We start from the raw sequence: 19,425 nt of genomic DNA, 5'->3' as shown, positions 1-19,425 counted from the left end.
GCTTAGACTATGAACCTACACAGAATCATAGAACAGTCTGGGTTGGAAGGGACCTCCAAAGGTCATCCAGTCCAAGCCCCTCTGCAGTCAGCAGGAGCATCCTCAACTAGATCAGGCTGCCCAGAGCCCTGTCAAGTCTCACCTTGAATATCTCCAGAGATGGACCCTCAACTACCTCCCTGGCCAACTTGTTCCAGTGTTCCACCACCCTCATGGTAAAGACCTTGTTCCTAACATCCAAACATCTACACGAGTAGACTGCAATTCATCAGCATCCATGAATCTGAGTTCAGAAGATGAAAATGTAATAATTACCCTCCTATTCTTGCTTTTTTCCTAAACCCAATTAGACATATATGAAGCTAAATGATGATTTTTCCACTCCTTTAAGGGACTCTGTTATTTTTCTTCAGGGATATGATTCTTTCAAAATTTTATTTTTCTTTGGTAGATTATTTTGAAACAGTTACCTTTCTAAAAAAATAGGTATGTGGCAGGCTTCTCACATAAAAATCATACCTTGGCCATTCCCATATTCAGCCTCAATCACAGAGTATATAAACTCATGGAAGTATTTCCACCTATTTTGTCATCAGAAGCTTTCTGAATCAGGCCTGTGGCAAGATAACTAAGCTTCCATTACACATACACCACTGCATTTTCAGGGATGTAGCTCTTCAGTCAGCTGTGAAATTGTGGCAGTTTAGGCTGAGTGCCTCCTGTTACTGCCACCTAAGTTACACTTCCGGTGTCCTGAGTGTCCAACCCAGTAAGGTGGACACAGGAATCGGTGTATTCATACCCATAAATCCTGCACCCTATAAATCCATCTGCAAAGTCATTCTCTTTCCCTTTCTTCCCTCTCTGCTCCCATGGGAGATGCTCTCTGTCGGGTAATGGTGGGGGAGTATCTCAAGGCCTAATGCCAGGAAGAGAAGGGGGGTTAGTCTCAGACCTGGCCAGCCTGAGCCTGGCCTAGCAGTCAGGGGGGAAGAAAGAGCCCTGAGGGTTTTCAGTGTACCCTCAGGTGGGGAGAAAGGAAGAGTTGGGAGGCCTTTGGGTGTTGTGTAAGGGGCTCTGTACACTTTGGTATATCTTTGTCACTAAGCTTGTGGTTTTTGTAGTTTCACCAACTGCTTTTTCATGTAAACTTTCCATCACTCTTCAATCCATTTACGTGAGTGTCATTCTTTTGTCCCTCTCAGGTCAACAGAGGATCTGTCTGGCCTCAAACCAGGACACAAATATAAAATTAATAGCAGTGTGATTTAGACTTAAATATGAATAGCACAAGTGAGTTTCTCCAAGTACAGGGAGGTTCTTTCCCTTTCCAAACTACGCACCCAAGTAGCTGTCATCAAAAGCAGCACTGGCAGGCCTGGTTGCTAACTGGTCATCATACTTTGTGCTGTAGACTCTGGAGTCATATTTAGCCACAATCTCTGTCACTCGATCAGAAATAAGTTGGCCTAAAGAAAAAAAAAAAACACCAAACAGCTTAAAACCACAAACAGAGCAAGTGTACACTCACTCATAAGCAACAGGACTCATTCACTGAATGCTTGCTTCTAAAGCAACAACTCTTCCACAGTGCCGACCAGACAAGAGCAGCAGAGCTAGAATGGGCAGAAGGAAAAATCTGGATCCTACTTCAGCAAAGATTTCACAGAATCACAGAATGGTAGGGGCTGGAAGGGACCTAAAAAGCTCATCCAGTGCAACCCCTCTGCCAGAGCAGGATCACCTAGACCAGATCACACAGGAACACACCCAGATGGGTCTTGTATATCTCCAGAGAAGGACACTCAACAACCTCCCTGGGCAACCTCTTCCAGTCTTCTGTCACCCTCACAGGTAAAAATTTTCCTCGTGTTCACATGGACACTTCCTATGCCTCAGCTTCCACCACTGCCCCTTGTGCTGGCATTGGGTATCACCCAGCAGAGCCTGGCTCCATCCTCTTGGCACTCACCCTGCACATCTTAACAGGAATGAGGTCACCTCCTAGGCTCCTCCTCTCCAAGCTGAAGAGCCCTGAGCTCCCTCTCTCTCCCCCCACAAGGGAGATGTTCCACTCCCTTCAGCATCTTTGTGGCTCTGCACTGGACTCTCTCTCTAGTAGCTCCCTGTTGCTCTTGGACTCAGGGGCCCAGAAGTGGACACAATATTCTAAATAAGGCCTCACCAGGGCAGAATAGAGGGGGAGGAAAACCTCTCTGGACCTACTAACCACAGCCCTTCTAATACACCCCAGAATGGCATTGGCCTTCTTGGCCACAAGAGCATGCTACTAGCTCACGGTCAACCTTCCATCCACTAGGGACCCCCAGGCCCTTTTCCCCTTCACTGTTCTCCATATGCACACATTTAATGAAAAGCACATAAATAGTTCTCACTGAGAAGCAAAGGCACTCCTAGATGTATGCCAGGACTTACCTGGGACTGCTCAGTTAGGTAACAGTAATCATATGCTTATGGGACTGCAGAACTGAGTCTGAACTGAGATCTTAAGAACTCCTTGTCTAAACATCACAACATGAGAGCTTAATATGTCAGACAAAGAGTTAATAAAATGAGCTCAGTGTGTTCCAGGTTCTCTGCTTTCCCTTCACTAGCCACTAGATGATGACTTCACTACATTCTTTCCTTTCAAATTACATCTTGCATCACAACGTTTCTTACAGAAGAGCACATCCCAAACACTCATTTTTGTGTCAAGTACAGGGAAAGCTATCCAGCTTCTCAGAACTGCAGAACACAAATCTGGAGGGAAAAATCTAGTTTTCACAAGTATATTATTTTGTCTTCTGTCCAGAGCTGAGATTTTGTTTCTATTTTTCAGTAGTAGTTAAAGTCAGCAAGGTTATTTCAGCAGATGTCCCTTTTGCCAAAAAGTAGTAAAACGAATACACAGGTATCATCTGTGCTGCACTACACCTCCAGTTTAATTTCAGTCATTCCATTTTGTTGAGAATGTCAAACCCAGGACTGGAAACGAGCCCCCTGTGCTGCTCCATCTGCACAAAGGCTGGCATGAGCCACAGAAGTCCTTGATGAGCATGAATGTTTACATTAAAAGAACCATGCAGCAGTGTTGGGCAGCGATGTCTTGGCTGTAGCAGCAGCATCTTTTGAAAAGAGAGTTAAATGTTGAATGATCCTGCAAACAAATACTGACTGAAGCCCACACGAGCAAAACAGATAGGTGATATTCTGTGTAAACAGCACAGTGAGAGGGGACACTGCACCACGGCACAAACAGATCAATACAGGACAAATGCAGTACATCTTTGCCATCAAATGATAGATCTCTTTGCAGGGTACATTTATCATTGGCATTATATGCCCCATGTGTGTGCCAGAAATTATAAAACACGTAGCTTTGGAAGCATCAAATAAAATATCCTACAGGAGGCTTAATCTGCTGGTGGAAGCAAATTCTCCATTGCTGGGGAAATGCCTTTAAAATGATCACAGGGTTATTTAAAAAACAAAAGACAGCTATAAAATTACTACTTAATCTGTGAATGCCTTGATTATTCAGAAAATGTTTTGAAGTATGAAGAAAAATTCAGAGAATCATTAAGGCTGGAGAAGACCTCTAAGTCTGCTACTACTTTTTGTTTCTTTTCCTATTGATTGACACTTTGTCAGTGGCTGGAGGACAAATGACTAAGAGGATAAAGAGAAAAATCGGAGAGATCAGCTCCTCTTAAATGACGTATCTCACCTTGCCAGTAAAAACTTCCAGGTCCTCCAAGCAGCACTCTGTCTCCCTTGGAGAGGAAAAGAAAAAACACCTTAAGCATATAAGGAGAGAACATGTCTTAAATTTATAGGAAGCAATCCCACAAGTGTGTCACTGTAGCTTCACTGACCCCAATACATTTTGGGTTTTGAAGGAATGATTAATTAAAAACACATCTTGTAGAATGTTAAGATTAACAATATGCCTTCAGTGACTTCTCTGTTTCACCCATCTAAAACTCTAGGCAGAATTCTGCTGTTATTGTAGCAGACCCTTCTACCTCTAGAAATCTACAGCAACAGAAAGACAATTAGGAGACAACTTTAAGGCTGCTACAAGGAAACCATCACACATTTTTAGACCACTACTAAAAACCAGCTTCATCTTCTGCCCTACCACTTCCCCTAACTTACCTTTAGAAAAGCTTAATCCAGAAAAGCTGTGATGTAATTCCCCCACTCCATATTCTTTGGTACCACTGCCTTCCATTTGATGAAACTGCAACCACATGAGCTATCCCAGTGCTGGCAATTTGCTTCCTAAGTATTGAACTGGGCCACAGCCTTTGCTCTATAATTAAACCACTTATTCAGATTTTAATCTTAAAAACTCCCATATTCATCTACTCAAAAAAATCTAGGTCAGAGATTTGGAGCTATCTTCTACCCAGGCTTGCCTGCTCAGCTATGGTTTTGGATTAGAGCCCAAGGCTGGTTTTAACTGGGGCTACAGTCTATGCAGTAAGCCTGAGGGTGACATAAGAAATAACTCACTCACAGTCCTACAGTGAACTTGGCATATTTCCTCTGTCTCCAGGCAAAGAGGGAAGGGACATGACCCAACCATAACAAGTGAAGAACCAAAAAAATTGCCACATCACCAACAGGACTTGAACAATTTCACAGTACAATATAGAAAGGTACAGTCAGTTCTCTTGATTTGTGCACAGTGGTACTCTGCTTGGATTTATAAAGCAATGGTCAATTTAAGACAAACAGCTGTAGAAGACTGGGAGAATATCAAAGTAGAAGAAACACAAAACAGACATAAAAAAAATAAATAAAAATCCTACTTCTGCTAGCTGAGGAAGACACCAAAACAGAAGCCACAAGAACATTGTTCACCAGTTCTTTAGCAGCAATTTATTCTTGCTCAAGTAGTAATGCTCCCTGTACACCAATCCCTTGAGAACACATCTCTCAACTCCTGCCTACTATAGTTTATTTCAGTTGAAGGCTAGCTGCAGCAGCTTTATAGCATGAGGCTAGTAAAGCAGATTATTTGTTCAGGTTGTGATTCCTACAAGAGGTGAAAGCTGTGAGGATGCAGAGAGAAACAGGTTCATAACACTCAAGAGATCTGAAGTAATTTTTGGTTATTGACAAGGATGTGTGTGGTAGTGATTTTTTTCTGCCCAGGAATGGTAGTTCTCATTTAGTTCCACAATAGCTGTGCCTGCATGTGGTCTGTATCAGGGCTGTGGTTAGCTGGCAACTTTCTGCTGCCTGGTAGGACCTGAGAAAGAATCACCTACCTTTGTAAAGTCAATGCTGAATCCACCTTGACAAAATCCCTGTCCGTCTGCATCGATAGTGGCTACAAAACACAATCGGTAGAAAAGTAAGAGAAAAATAAATAACAAATATTCTCTAATAATAATTCTGTGGATACTTTCCAATGCACCTTCCTAGACAGCCTTGCACTGCTCAGCTTGAAACTAGGAAATTTTTGTCTCCTAAATCTGTCAGCAAGTTTGCTAAGGACACAAAACTGGGTGGATTGGCTGATGCACCAGAGGGTTGTGCAGCCAGACTTAAGTTGAGAGTTGGGCAGGGAAAAGTTGAATGAAATTCAACAAGGGCAAGGGAAGAGTCTTGCACCTGGGAAAAAAATAACCCCATGGAGCAGTATAGGCTGGGAACTGACCTATTGGAGAGCAGTGAAGGGGAAAATGGCCTGGGGGTCCTAGTAGATGGGAGGTTGACCATGAGCCAGCAATGTGCTCTTGTGGCCAAGAAGGAAAATGGTATCCTGGGGTGGATTAGAAGGGCTATAGTTAGTAGGTCCAGAGAGGTTCTCTTCCCCCTCTACTCCACCCTGCTGAGGCTGCCTCTGGAATACTGTGTCCAGTTCGGGGCTCCTCAGTTCAAGGAGGACCTCAGGGAACTGCTTGAACAAGTTCAGCACAGAGCCACAAAAATTATTAGGGCAGTGGAACATCTTCCTTGTGAGGAGAGATTGAGGGAGCTGGGGCTCTTCAGCTTGGAGAAGAGGAGCCTGAGAGGTAACCTCATTCATGTTTATAAAGATGTAAAGAGTGCCAAGAGGATGGAGCCAGGCTCCGCTCAGGAATGCCCAATGACAGGACAAAGGGCAATGGGTGGAAGTTAAGGCATAGGAAGTTCCATGTGAACACAAGGAAATTTTTTTCCCTGTGAGGGTGACAGAAGACTGGAACAGGCTGCCCAGGGAGGCTGGAGAGTCTCCCTCTCTGGAGATATGCAAGATCCTTCTGGGTGTGTTCCTGTGTGATCTGGTCTAGGTGATCCTGCTGTGGCAGGGGGGTTGGACTAGATGCCCTTCCTGCTCTTCACCAATGATTTTCAGCCAATAAAAAAAATAAATAACCCTAGCCTCAACATTCAACTTTTAGATTTCTGTATTTTAAAACAGGTTATATGCCTCTCTAATCCACTGACTCAACTGCATGATACAGATGCAAAGTGTTATAAAATAAGACTCGAAATGTTCAACCATGAACTACTGCAACTACTTGAAAGGAGGCTGGAGTAAGGCTGGTGTTGGTCTCTTCTAATAAGTAGCAATAGGATGAGAGGAAAAGGGTTTGAGTTGTGCCAAAGGAGATTTAGATTGGACACTAGGAAAAACTTCTTTACTGAAAAAGTGGTGAGGTGTTGAAAAGGCTGCCCAGGGAGGTGCTGGAATCACCATCCCTGGAGGTGCTCCTGAAGCTACAGTTTAGTGGTCATGGCAGTTGGGTTATGGTTGGACTTGATGATCTTTTCTGACCTTAATGATTCTACAATTAAAACAAGGCATCACTATGTATGCATGGATATGTGGAAATCAGACCCCACTTGTGCAAAACCTTGTCTGCTAAAACGAGCTTTCCCTTTGTTATTATTGAATAACAATAATTAAACTGCAGAAAATTCTAGAGTTGGTCTCTGAAGAGGCACTTGCTACATAGTTTTGCTCAAGGATTACTACAGTAGTGGTACACTCAAAAGCAGAAGTCCTCAATTCCAGCAATAGTTGGATCCAAGATTTTACTCCAGCCTGCAGTAGAGGAAGCAAGGTCTGCATCCTGAGCATCAGCTGAAGGAGAATTCAGATGTCTGGATCTAGCTTTGGGATTTTTCTGTCTGATAGGAGGCTATACATGGAAGGGGAAAATACCTGCAAAACATCCCATTTCTGATGTCTACAAAATGTAACACAAGAGAAATCCCAAAGAGAAAAGTAAGGAAGTGCTCTACACTTACTTGACCTGCAGGGTGCATATTCCACAGATTTTGATCCAGCAAGCAGGTAACAAGTTCCTACAGGCTCTCTCTCTTGCTTAGTTTCCGTTCTCCAGTGGTACAAGGGGGCACAGGCCTAAGGAAGAACACAAGGCAGTGAGGAAATAAACTCCACTTCAAAATGCTTGGGGCACAGCATAATACAACGGCATGCCAGTTTTCTACAAAACAGTAGCCAAAACAAATTTTGGCAGATGTGCCACTTATTAGAGGAGATTTGTACTACCAGTGCTGGGGCAGGACTATCACCAGTTTCTATTCTTTGAAGTAAATGATTTATCACAAAGACTTCAGCAGCAGTGCCTTCTTAAAGCCAAAGGTAGAAGGATTTCATCAATAATTTATGATACATTCTAACATCAAGCCAATTCTCCTAGTTTCCTCAAAGCCAGTAAACATACTACACGTTTATAAACAGCTAAGAAAGGGTAACCAATACATTTTGAAGACAAGTCACACTCAGACTTGATTTAAATTCTGTGTTACCCAGATCTTTTCACATTTTTCCACCACAGTAGCCCATTACTGAGACATCTGAAAGGCATCAAAAAAAACCTACCAGAATTTTATCATTTTTGGATCTCACAGAAGCTCCAAACCACTGATGAGATTTAAATTCCAGTGGATCATCAGGAGCAAAATCTCTGTTGCCTAGAAAGAAAGTGAAAAAAAAAAACCAAAAAATAAGTATAATTGCACAGGAAATTGTACACTAAGAACAAGCAAAAAAAAAAAGCTACATCATTGGTTTAGGTGAGTACAAAGAAGAGCATAAAACAGTGACATTGGGGGAATATCACCCTGTCATGGAAATGGGTTTTGAATAAGATTAGTAGTTTGTACAGCTTTTTTTTTTGCTTATATTTTTACAGTAGTACAACACTGCTTTGTTGTAGGAAAGCAAAGTTTATAGTGTCCTAGACAGCGACCTCATACTTGAGAAATTTGACTTTCAAGTCAGATTACAGTGCCAAAGCCAAGCTAGGACTAATGCTTCTGGAAGAAACGTTGCCCTGGTTAAATTATGTGAGCTTTGGCTAGAATCAGGACAGAAATTCTTCTACTTTTTTTTACCAAGTGTTACCATCTGTATTCTGAATGTCACTGAAGGTCACATTTTGTGACTGAATGTCACAGAATTCTGCACCCAGCATGCTGACGAGCTAGTCAAGTGAAAGGGCATTCAGGAACAGAAATACCAGAGACTTTTCCATACAAAAGAGTAACTTAAACAAGGGATAATTTGCACTGGTGTGTGTATATTAACTGTTCAGTGATATAGGCTGCAACAAACAACCCAACAAGTGGTGTTTCTTCAAGTGTAAATGTTAAAATGGTATCCTGCAAAAGTATGTCCAGTAGGTTTAGGGAGGTTTTTCTCCCCCTCTACTCTGCCCTGGTGAGAATACACCTGGAATACTGTGTCCAGTTTTGGGCCTTCCAGTTCAAGAGAGGCAGGAACCTGCTGGAGAGAATCCAACAGAGAGCCACAAGGATGATTAGGGGACTTGAGCATCTCCCCTGTAAAGAGAGACAGAGCCCTGGGGCTGTTTAGTCTGGAGAAGACTGAGAGGGGCCAAGCTCTTTTTGGTGGTGCACAATAATCAGGCAAGGAACAACAGGTATGAGCTTGAACACAGAAGGTTTCACCTCAACAGGCAGACAAACTTCTTTACATTGAGGGTGAGAGAGCCCTGGAACAGGCTCCCCAGAGAGGTTGTGGAGTCTCCTTCTCTGGAGACTTTCAAATCCCACCTGGATACATTCCTGTGCAGACTACTCTGGGTGATCCTGCTCTGGCAGGGGGGTTGGACCTAATGATCCCTGGAGGTCCCTTCCAACCTCTAATGTACTGTTATATTGTGAAAAGTCTTTTAAATCATCCAATGTCTCTTAGGTGCTTTCCTTGAAATCACAGACAGAGACTTGCCCAGCCTAATGAGGAAGTGGATACAACATTCTGGATGTCAGCTTTCAAAAAGTTGCCTCACTTGCTGGCTTCCACTGCTAAAGCTAAAGGAGTCAGTAAGGTCAACAGCTATACCTCTCCGTCACAGACTGCTGGGGCAATCCCCAATCCCCACCCCACTATGAATCACAGACCTGTGGCCACTTGAACCAAAACTTCCTTGCTTATCTTACACCTTGTAAAGAATGTTTTGTCTTGAGAAACTGTGTTACTTCCCTTAGGAAAATCCCATGAAAAGGACAACAAAAGCTGTTCTTATCTGCAGAGTCAGCCAAAGCAACTATCTGGACAATTTCTGCTCTTAGATTAGAGCTATGTAGAAATCAAAGCCAAGCCCACAGTATCACAGAGAACTATTGTGGTTTTTTTTCTGATTCCATCAAAGCTGTAAAAACCACACTTCCTTCTGTCACTCCCTCCTCCACTCTCTTATTGAACTGGTGCCTGATGAGCAGCACATCCTCAGAATTATGTACACTGGAACACTTACACTGTTACCCTTGCACAGGCACAAATGGAGTTGGAGACCTACAAACCACTTTCTGATGGTACAGAAAACTGAAACCTGATCAAGATGTTTTCCTAGTAAGTAATTGTCTTTAACACACTTCTAAAATCTCTGGTTTATCATCATCATCTTGGACTTACTCCACCCAAAACCAGTTTGGCTCAAAGGATACATTTGCATGGCTTGAGTTAGGTTCAGATGAAGCTTCCACAAAGAGAGGCAGCAGTTCACATTTGCTCCTGTCCATATGTTCCTCCTGACAGTCCCTTTTCTTGGCACTACCACCTTTGGTCTCCTCGTCACACCATAAACTAAAGAATGAACCTTACTGGGAGCAGGGGAGGGGGAAATCAACTGGCTCAGGGACCAGCCCAGCTGACTGCCTGTGAAGGGAAGTGGTGCTGACCTTCTGAGAAGACAGAAACATACAGCTGGGGAACTATATCATTTTTGGCAGCATCAGGGACTTAAAATTGGTTTATTCTGCTTGTAACCACACCCAAGGTTACGCAGCCTAGAAAGACACATTTGGTTTCTACCCTCTATTTGTCCAGCTGCTCTCCAATACAAAGAAATCTCTCAGCTTTACTTGCCAAATGAAGCTTTACATATAAAACTTGAGAACAATTACAAGATGTCATCTTACACCTTTCTCTACTGTTGGATACTAACATGTAGTGACAGGAGTAAGAGGAATGGATCCGAGCCAGAGGACGGTAGATTTAGATCAGATGTTAGGAAGTTCTTCACCATAAGGGTGGTGAGACACTGGAACAGGTTGCCCAGGGAGATGGTGGAAGCCTCATGCCTGGAGGTGTGTAAGGCCAGGCCAGATGTGACTGTGAGCAACCTGCTCTAGTGTGAGGTGTCCCTGCCCATGACAGGGGAGGTGGAACTGGATGATCCTTGAGGTCCCTTCCAACCCTGATAATTCTGTGATTCCATATCTATGACTAAACTGACAGGCAGTGTAGTAATTTTGTAGTGTAAGCAGAGCCATGTTGAGCTAGGTACTAAAAAAGCACCTAGGATGCAAACTTTCCATATAAGTTTAAAAGAGTGGGCAGCAAGCAGAAGGAATGGTCCTGTTGCAATAGCAGAAAAGCAGCCAGAGAGATCAGCAAGCTGATTTTATCACAGGGTTAAGGAAATGGGCTCCTTCAGGTTTCAGCTGAATGCATCAGCTAAAACAGCACAAAGCAATAAAACAAGATAGAGCACCCATCACTGGTGTCATCTGCCCACACTCTATGCTGACTACAGTGGGGAAGAGGGGAAACCAGTAGTTTAACCAGCATATGCTGCCAGAACAGTCCCTCTCTGCTTCCTCCCCTCAAAGAAGAATCCATGTCCAGGAAAAGCAGCAACAATAACTTCTTTCTCAGGTTTCAGGGAATAAAACTATATCTACAATAATGAAAAAGGGCTGATTCAGCACTAAATTGAAGATAACATCAGAAACTTCTCTTTGATTTTTAACAGGTAAATATCTAGGCTTTAAGATAGGGTCAGAAGCTGGCATGTAAAAACCCCCAAATCTCCTAATCAGAAAGGTTCATTAAGTCCCAAAGGTAATTTATTATGTTCCAAAAGCAGTTCAGTAAGTTCCAAAGGTCATGGCTACAGAAGCCATTATTATAATTTCTGAAGGCTTAAATAATAAATTAGAAATTCTTATGTTTAAAAAAAAACAACAACCCACACCACCAAACCAAAAACCTAGTAAAATGTGTTCCAGGAGTAATTTGGCTACATAAACCCTATTTATTTAGAGTACATGACTACTGAAAAACTATTTTCAAAACATTTTAGTAAAATTGTCTAATGTCACTGCAGCTGCCCATGAACATAAACCAGCACTTGCCATAAGGTTAAGGTTTATCAGGTATTCAAAGCTTCTCGAGGTTCTTGAAGTGGGGGGTCTAAGAAGGGCAGCTGCTATTGTGTGTGACTCACTGTAACACAGCAAAGTGCATTAAGACACAACAACTAGAAACTTGGGGGTGCTGACTGATGAGAAGCTCAACATGAGCCAGCAGCCAACTGAAGGCAAACCATATCCTGGGCTGCATCAAGAGGAGTGTGGTCAGCATGCCAAGAGAGGGGATTCTGGCCCTTTACTCTGCTCTCGGGAATTCTGCATCCAGTTCTGGTGTCCCCATCATAAAAAGGACACAGAACTTCTGGAATGAGTACAGAGGAGGACCACAAGGACGATCGAAGGGCTGGAGCACCTCTGCTATATGAGGATAGGCTGAGGGAGCTGGGGTTGTTCAGCCTGGAGCTGAAGGAACTGAGGAGAGTAGATTTAGACTAGAACTTATGAAGAAGTTCTTCAGTAGAAGGGTGGGGAGACTCTGGAATAGGCTGCCCAGAGTGGCTGTGAATGTCTCCTCCCTGAACATCCCTGGAGTGTTCAAGGCCAGGCTGGATGAGGCCTTGAGCAACCAAGTCTAATTGAGAAGTGTCCCTGCCCATGACAGGGGGGCTGGAGCAGATGATCTCTGAGGTCCTTTCCAACCTAAGCCAGTCTATGACTTCTCAGACAAAAAAACTGGAAAACCAAAACTAAACAAAACACCACCTTCAGTTATACACAGACATTCAAGATTCTCTAAGTAAACAGATTATGAGCCTTTCTCTCAGGTCCAGAAGCAAAACTGATTTTATGAGGAAATCTGGAAAACACCCTGTCATCAAAAATTCCTTTGCTTTAAGTGAGAAACCATTTGGGTTTCTCTTCTTGACTGGGAAAAAACAAACAAAGAACACTGAAATGTGAAGCAAATCAGAGTTAACTAAAGTTTCAGCTATACTGTAAAGTAGATTTGTCACAGGAAGGTACAGGACTGACTCCAGCATTTCTGTGTTTTGGCACAAAGAATGAACCCAACTTCATTATTATTGGATCATGGTAACATTTTTCACTGGTAGTTTAAAAAAAAAAAAGAAAAAGTAATAACCTTCCCCCCCATCCCTTTTAAAAACAGTGCCTACATTAAATAAACTAAACAATAATACAGGTAGGATTTAAACATACAGGGATTTATAAACCCAGGCCAACATTTTGCTATGTTATAGGCAGCCTGCAACAATTTTCATAGCCACTGCCGTAGCTGCTTGTATTTCTAAATTCTCTTAAGAGTGCCTCAAGGGCACCTCAGAAGTGTCTTTAAAGCAGTGATGTCCATTGTAAACAGGCACTCAAACAAATGTGTCTAGGCAATACAAACTCTGCTCTGACTGGATTTATTCAAGAAAACATCCAGTTTTTATGCAGTGTTGCTTGTCAGGCTAAAATGCAGCCACTACAGGGACTTCTACTTGATGGGTCATTAATTCCAGGATTATGTCATTTGTCCATAGGGTATTACTTCCTATCTGTAAAAAGCAGCTTATGCCATGGTTTTTTCCTTTGCTCCTTCTCCTTGCAGCAGACATCACATGATGATTTTTACTTAACTCTTTCATCGGGGGGGGGAAAAAGCTGAAGTGCCAAGTCAGCACTGCTTTGTCTGGCAAAGTACTTGGCAGGTGGGGTAATGGGATTGTCAAGGTAGGAACAGAGATGCTTTAAAAATTCACTACATAGGAGGTGTGCTGCTGCTGCTGGACCAACAGAACACTGCCACTTCACTGTTTACATTATTACATAGGATTTATATTTATAAATGTGAACCAAGCAGGGAGAGATGAGTAGAACTCCCAGTAGAAATTGCAGGAAAAGGAAAAAAAAAAAAGAATCTAAGTTACCTTCCAAGTATAATAAAAAGATCAAAAGTTCTTTCAGTGCTGGGTTTCTTTGGGCTATCAGCTTTGGAGAAGTGGCACCTTTTTCTTCCAAAAGTAAATACTCCCAGTTACAGAGACAATGGTGTTACCACAACATGACTGCACATGTTTGCACAGCAATGAGAAAACTGAACTGAAACATTTACCCCTGATCTTGAGTGCCAGCCGTGACTGAGGTAATCATGAATCCAGGCAGTGAACTGATGAAGCCTGGTTCAGTGTTAGCACACCACGAACACACAGGAAGTTGTAGAATTTAAAGTGTCACCCAAATCACAGAATTTCCATTAAAATAAACCTCTTGGTAACTATGCCAAAGTAAACGATGTTGCCCCTTCTAGGTAAAGGGAAACTTTGTGCAGCTAGCTGAAAAGAAAGACAAACTTTGCTGTTTTCCATTTGTCTTCCATCCAAAAATATCAGTGATTCCAACCTTAGTTCATGAGGCAAGAGCCAGCAAGTACAAGCTTATCTTGACTTGAAATTCCCCATGCTGTGAGGCAGCTGATAGTTTAGCCACCTTGGTTTAGCCACAGTGTTTTGTTAATGACTCAGGGATAGGGGCATACAGAGCTTCCTAATATTCCCCTTCCCAGGGAGAGGGGCATACAGCACTTCCTAACATTCCCCTTCCCTCTTGAGAGGTACTAATCTTGCCCCCTTGCCTGGGTAGCGCTGGAACAACAGCTTCTTTTCCTTTGGCTTAACATAAGTATGATGCTTTTTTTTTTTTCCCAACTAGTCATACAGTTGAGATCCAGCTACACACACACAGAGCCAGCAGTATTCATGCAGGAGCCTACCTAATCACAGAAGCATGAGCATTTTTCCACTCTCAGCTATAGCAAGATGTGGAGGAGGTCTGATACATTGTGCCGCCCTCATTTGTGTTCAGAGCCCAGGGCAGGCTTCAGTTACACCAGCACACACCAGAGGGATCACAACCAAACTTCGAGAGGACTGAGGTAAAGATGGATCCAGGGAAAGAAAAATCAATCCCTTTTGCTGCAAATAAATGAATGGTCTTCACAAGATTTATTGCTTTATTGTTGACTAAATCCATAGCCTTTGAGATTGCAATCCCCATGCAGACTGCATCCAAACACGAATGAAACAAGTGGCTAAAAATAAACCAGTACTTTGTCCAAGCATGCTATTTTCACAAAACACCAACCTATCCCACACCTCCTTATCCATCTCCTTGTTCCATAAGTGGAAAGGATAGAGTTATGAGCAACTGACTCATCTGTGCAAGTGATCAGAAGCTCCAAAAGTCAAATACAAACCCATGACACCCACTCCAGTCACAGCTTCTCAACATCAGCAGATCTTATGCTGTGCAGTGCTACAGCATGAAGCTGCACAAGCAGTTATAATACCCACTTCAAACTAAATAGGTCACAGATAGATACAGCCACGCCAAACTGGTGGTTTGGGCTTCCAGACAAAGACTCCTATTATCTACAATCACCCACTTGGAGATAGAAAAAAAAAAATGTGCAAGCATATGGAAGAATCGGGAGAGGGTCTTGGTAAGCATTTTCCTTTTCAGAACCTTCTTTCTCCTTTAAGCACAGATCAAAACAACCAGTCTCAAAAGAATTTAATCCAAAAAATATTTAAGAACAAACCATTCCTCTAAAATTACTGTGGTGTGTCAAAACACATGGGAAGGGGGAGAGAGGAGGGACAGTACAATTGTTTAAGTGATACAGCTTCACGCATCTGGAGGTTATACTGAATGCTTTTTCCAAAGCAATCAAAACACACCACACAGAGTTGAAAACATTGGAGATGCTGTTAGTTTTTAGTATCCAACAGCTTCTGTAAGTTTCCCCAATCCTGAGTTTTGAGATCTGATATAGAGATGAAAGCAACAGGGAAAGCTTTTACCAGAAGGAGGGATGACAACGTAGCAGCACATCTACCTCTGACACCACATGCCTCCAAAGAGCAAAACAATCCTTGGTCTGAGCAAGCAGATCTTTCTCTGCTAGAAACGAAATCTTGCTCAAGAAATCTGCAATTCATCAGCAGAGAAGCTCAAAGTTGGTTTGTGAGCATACTTTCCTTTGTAACATTGGTAGAGCTGTCTGCATTGCATCAGATGATTCCAAAGGCAAGAGCTCCTGAAACAAGTCTCAGAACTGCCCTTTTTGATGCTGACAAAGAGCTGCATTTTCAGGCACCCTGCACTGCAGCAGATACAGGTTCCTCAAAGTTTTGCTTAAAGAACTGTCAGTTTTTTACAAGAGAAACTTGATCATCACAAACCCTTTTGTTACATCTTTATGAAAATACATGGGAGCATGAGGAGCTCTACCATGGCAGCTCTACCAACCCACTCCCCACTGTCCTTGACTGATGATGAACTAGGACCTCAAAGATGAAAAGTAAAAGAATACAATTGTGAAGATTGCTTCCTTCTGGAAAACAAGCACACAGGAAACTCATTTGGTTTACATTAATTTGCTACATATTGCTCACATGTGTACAGTCTGATTAACTCCAACTGGCTACAAGGGTCTCTGAAGATTTGGTTTTTTTTGCTGGTGAGAATGACAATACTTCAGAGTGATTCTGTTCTCAAATTCCATGGCCAAATAATGGAGGTATTTATCTAGGTGACAGACAATTAGCTAAGCGTACCCACCCTGCTCTTCCATGTATGCCAACTGTAAAAACACATCAATAAAAACACAACTTGGGATAAATTGTTCTGTGACCATTTGACAATATAGAGCAACAGTTTTTTTGGAAAGGCAGGGAGGAAGAATCGTCTAGAGGAAGGCCAGGAAGATGATGGCAGAGGGGTTGGAATTAGATGACCCTTTTCCAACCCTAACAATTCCATGATATAGATGACTTATTCTGCTAAAAAGGGCATTTGACCACCCCCACCCCCCTCTGCTCAGTGGTTTCATTGTATGTCTCAGTGGGCTTTTAATACTTCCCTTGCAAAACAAAACCATTAAATTTTACACACACAGAAAAAAAAACCCAAACGAACAACTATACAGACTAAGTGTAGCCCTTAAAAAAATGTTGAACTTTTCAAGAATCATTTTCCTGAGCAAGATTACAGAAACACTTTTGGTAATATTTGGTACTATCTATGCAAGCTTTGCTGTGCTAGTCCACGAAGGCTGCAGAAGGACAAAAGGGGAAGCAGATGTGCCTTTAAACAAGGCACGTTTGTCTCAAAACTGATCAGAAATGGGAAAAGGGCTGCTATATTAAGTGCATTCCTTTTACAGTTTACCCACAAGAAATATGTTTTTCCTGGAAAAAGCTGCTAAGCAGCTGGCAGATGAGGCAAACTGTTAAACTTTCTAAGAGAGGAACCACCTCCCCAGTCAGTCTTGAACAAACAGCAGTATTAGGGCTCAGCAGGCTGTATGAGCAGTTTTCCCACCATTTGCTTCTCCAAACTCTTTTTTTTCCTTTTTAAGATTCAGGACATGGCCCTATTGTACATATTAAAACAAACAAACAAAAAAAGAAACTAAATTTCCAGTCACTAAAGTATCTGGTGTGGAGAAGGGTTAAGAATGAAGACAAATATTTACCCACCCTTATGGGTTTTGGTAATTCGAATGTGAAACGTAAAACATCTCACAAAGGAAAGGATTTACTGATATTGTTTATGCTTAGGACAATTTTGAGGACTACACCATCTTGAGAAAGTTAATTCCTCCTGCTGCTTGTCCTGAAGAAACGCAGTCTCCTACACATTCCAAAACTCTGAAAGTTAATTGACACAGAAAGGAGGAGAAAATCCCAAGTATTTTACACAATGTAATTGAAATCGTGGCAACACTGTGGCAATTGTAGCAAGCAGTCAAGATGGGCAAGAACACAACTACCAAAAGCTTCAGTTCTGTGACAGTGGCACGTTTAGCTTTTGAATTAACAAAGCAGAAAGGAATAAGGCACTTTCTAACCAGATCTATTTCTATCCAGATTTGCAAGATAATCCCTTAGGGGTCCTCCAGACACAAGCAACAGTGTCAGCAAAAGCTGCATGCCAATAAACTTGCTCTGGTGGTTGGTTCCTTTTTAACTTCAACCCTTATCTGCTTTTAAAAGCCAAAAACCAGCCTGCAGAACACTCAAGTTTCCTCTAACTTCCTGGCCATGCATGCACAAGAACATGCAGCACGCTGCTCTTTGCGCCCCTAAATCCGAGGGTATTTTCTACCACAGACCTCTGTTATGCAATTCTCACATAGGCATAACTAAGTTAAATCAAATTCAACTGATGTCAATGCTAAATTGCTAAGAATCCCCACAGTGTAGCATCTTTACATTTGGGAAGTGTTAATGTGTGATATAAATATTTTGCCTTCCAGAGCCACCATGCATTCCAGAATGTCAAAAGCAATTAGCATAATATGCACAGATACACAGACAGAAGGGCAAAACCCCCTTCCCCTCTGGAAATAGACTGCCCTTTGGAATGAGAATATATGCTGCAGAGGAACAGTGAAAGAACACTCTCTGTTGTGGCCAACAGTTGAAAAATTGTCATGTATGCTTTAATGAGGGTTTTTGAGTTACAGGCTGGTGGGGAGGGCATGGAAGGGAGGGAAACACATCTATTTTCAGTATGAGAGCTATTCAAGTTCCACCAATGGACTCCTATTGCCCAGCTCCCCTCCTGAAGGAGCTGAGCTGTCATGCACAGGAAGAAACAAAGCAGTAAATTTGGTACCATCAAGAACTATCAGTTTCATGGCTTATCACTTTCCTCCAGAAGAGCTCGGGTGAGGGTAAATGCAAGCAACAAGCAATGCTGGTACAAAGCAAGGGCTTGCACAACTCCAAAGATTGCCACAATGCAGCTCAGTACCTTCTCTCTTGGGCTACCTAAGAGCTGCTGTGTTTGTTTCAAGTAAATGACCACACTTCTGTCCCAATGCAGTATTTAAGCCAAAAGCAATTGTTGGAAAGTAAAACCCAACTTTGTGTAGCCACTGCTGTACAGCTGAGCTCAGCGTGGCCTTTGTATGGATGAGGAAAAGGACCTATGAAGCCTGAAGAAAACCAAAACTAAGGAATGTTTAATAAGAAAAAACAATAACAGAGAGAAAACAAAACATCTTGCTTCCTGGAGGTCTGTAAAACTCTCCTCACAGTTATTTGTGATACAGCCACAGACAAGCAGACAAACACAGCCCCACACACTCAGAACAAGATCTGTCTTTCCTCCATTCCCTTGCTACATTCACAGCACAGAAACACAGCCTCTTCCCTGCTCTCAGATGCAGTGCCTTAGCCTGGTCAGGACATGCCAGCTATGCTGTCTGACACAGGGAAGCAGGAGAAGGAATAGGAGGTTGTCTTGTAGGAGTTAGAATTTTGCAGCTCCACATACAGAGTTTGGCATCCACAGGTAAACAGAAAAACCACAAGTACCAGTGTTGGCATGATTGTCACAGGTCAGATTTCTCACTAGCTGGAAACCATCAGAAAAGAACTCTGAGTAAACTCATCTAATCAATATGCAGAACCTGGGCTACTTTTCCTACTACAAAACAGCTAAATAACCACGGAATTACAGCATTGTCAGGGTTGGAAGCAACCTCAAGGATCATCTAGTTGCAACCCCAACTGCCATGGGCAGGGACACCTCACACTAGATCAGGTTGCTCAGAGCCACATCCAGCCTGGCCTTAAAAGCTTCCAGGGATGGGCTTCTACCACCTCCCTGGTCAACCCTCATGGTGAAGAAATTCTTCCTAACATCTAATCTAAATTTACCTTCCTCTAGCTTGGATGCATTCTCCTTGGCCTATCACTACCTGACACCCTAAATAGTCCCTCCCCAGCTTTCCTGTAGCTCCCTTCAGATACTGGAAGG

The 19,425-nt window shown here is 42.6% G+C and overlaps 1 protein-coding gene across 1 annotated transcript in view; it reads right to left on the bottom strand.

The window, feature by feature from the left end:
* The window catches only part of ITGAV (integrin subunit alpha V), a 55,182-nt gene that overhangs the window by 28,760 nt on the left and 6,997 nt on the right, over positions 1-19,425 (bottom strand). Inside the window, exons 3-7 of the mRNA XM_054380897.1 lie at positions 7,853-7,944; positions 7,255-7,369; positions 5,283-5,344; positions 3,731-3,776; positions 1,344-1,469 (exon numbers count right to left, since the gene is read on the bottom strand). Coding sequence (XP_054236872.1) covers positions 1,344-1,469; positions 3,731-3,776; positions 5,283-5,344; positions 7,255-7,369; positions 7,853-7,944 — 441 coding nt within the window. The remainder of the gene's footprint in view (positions 1-1,343; positions 1,470-3,730; positions 3,777-5,282; positions 5,345-7,254; positions 7,370-7,852; positions 7,945-19,425) is intronic.

The sequence above is a fragment of the Indicator indicator genome, chromosome 5, assembly GCF_027791375.1.
Source record: "Indicator indicator isolate 239-I01 chromosome 5, UM_Iind_1.1, whole genome shotgun sequence".
Lineage (NCBI taxonomy): Eukaryota > Metazoa > Chordata > Aves > Piciformes > Indicatoridae > Indicator > Indicator indicator.
Note: the sequence above shows the minus strand (reverse complement) of the source record. Positions and strands in the feature narration are given on the sequence as shown.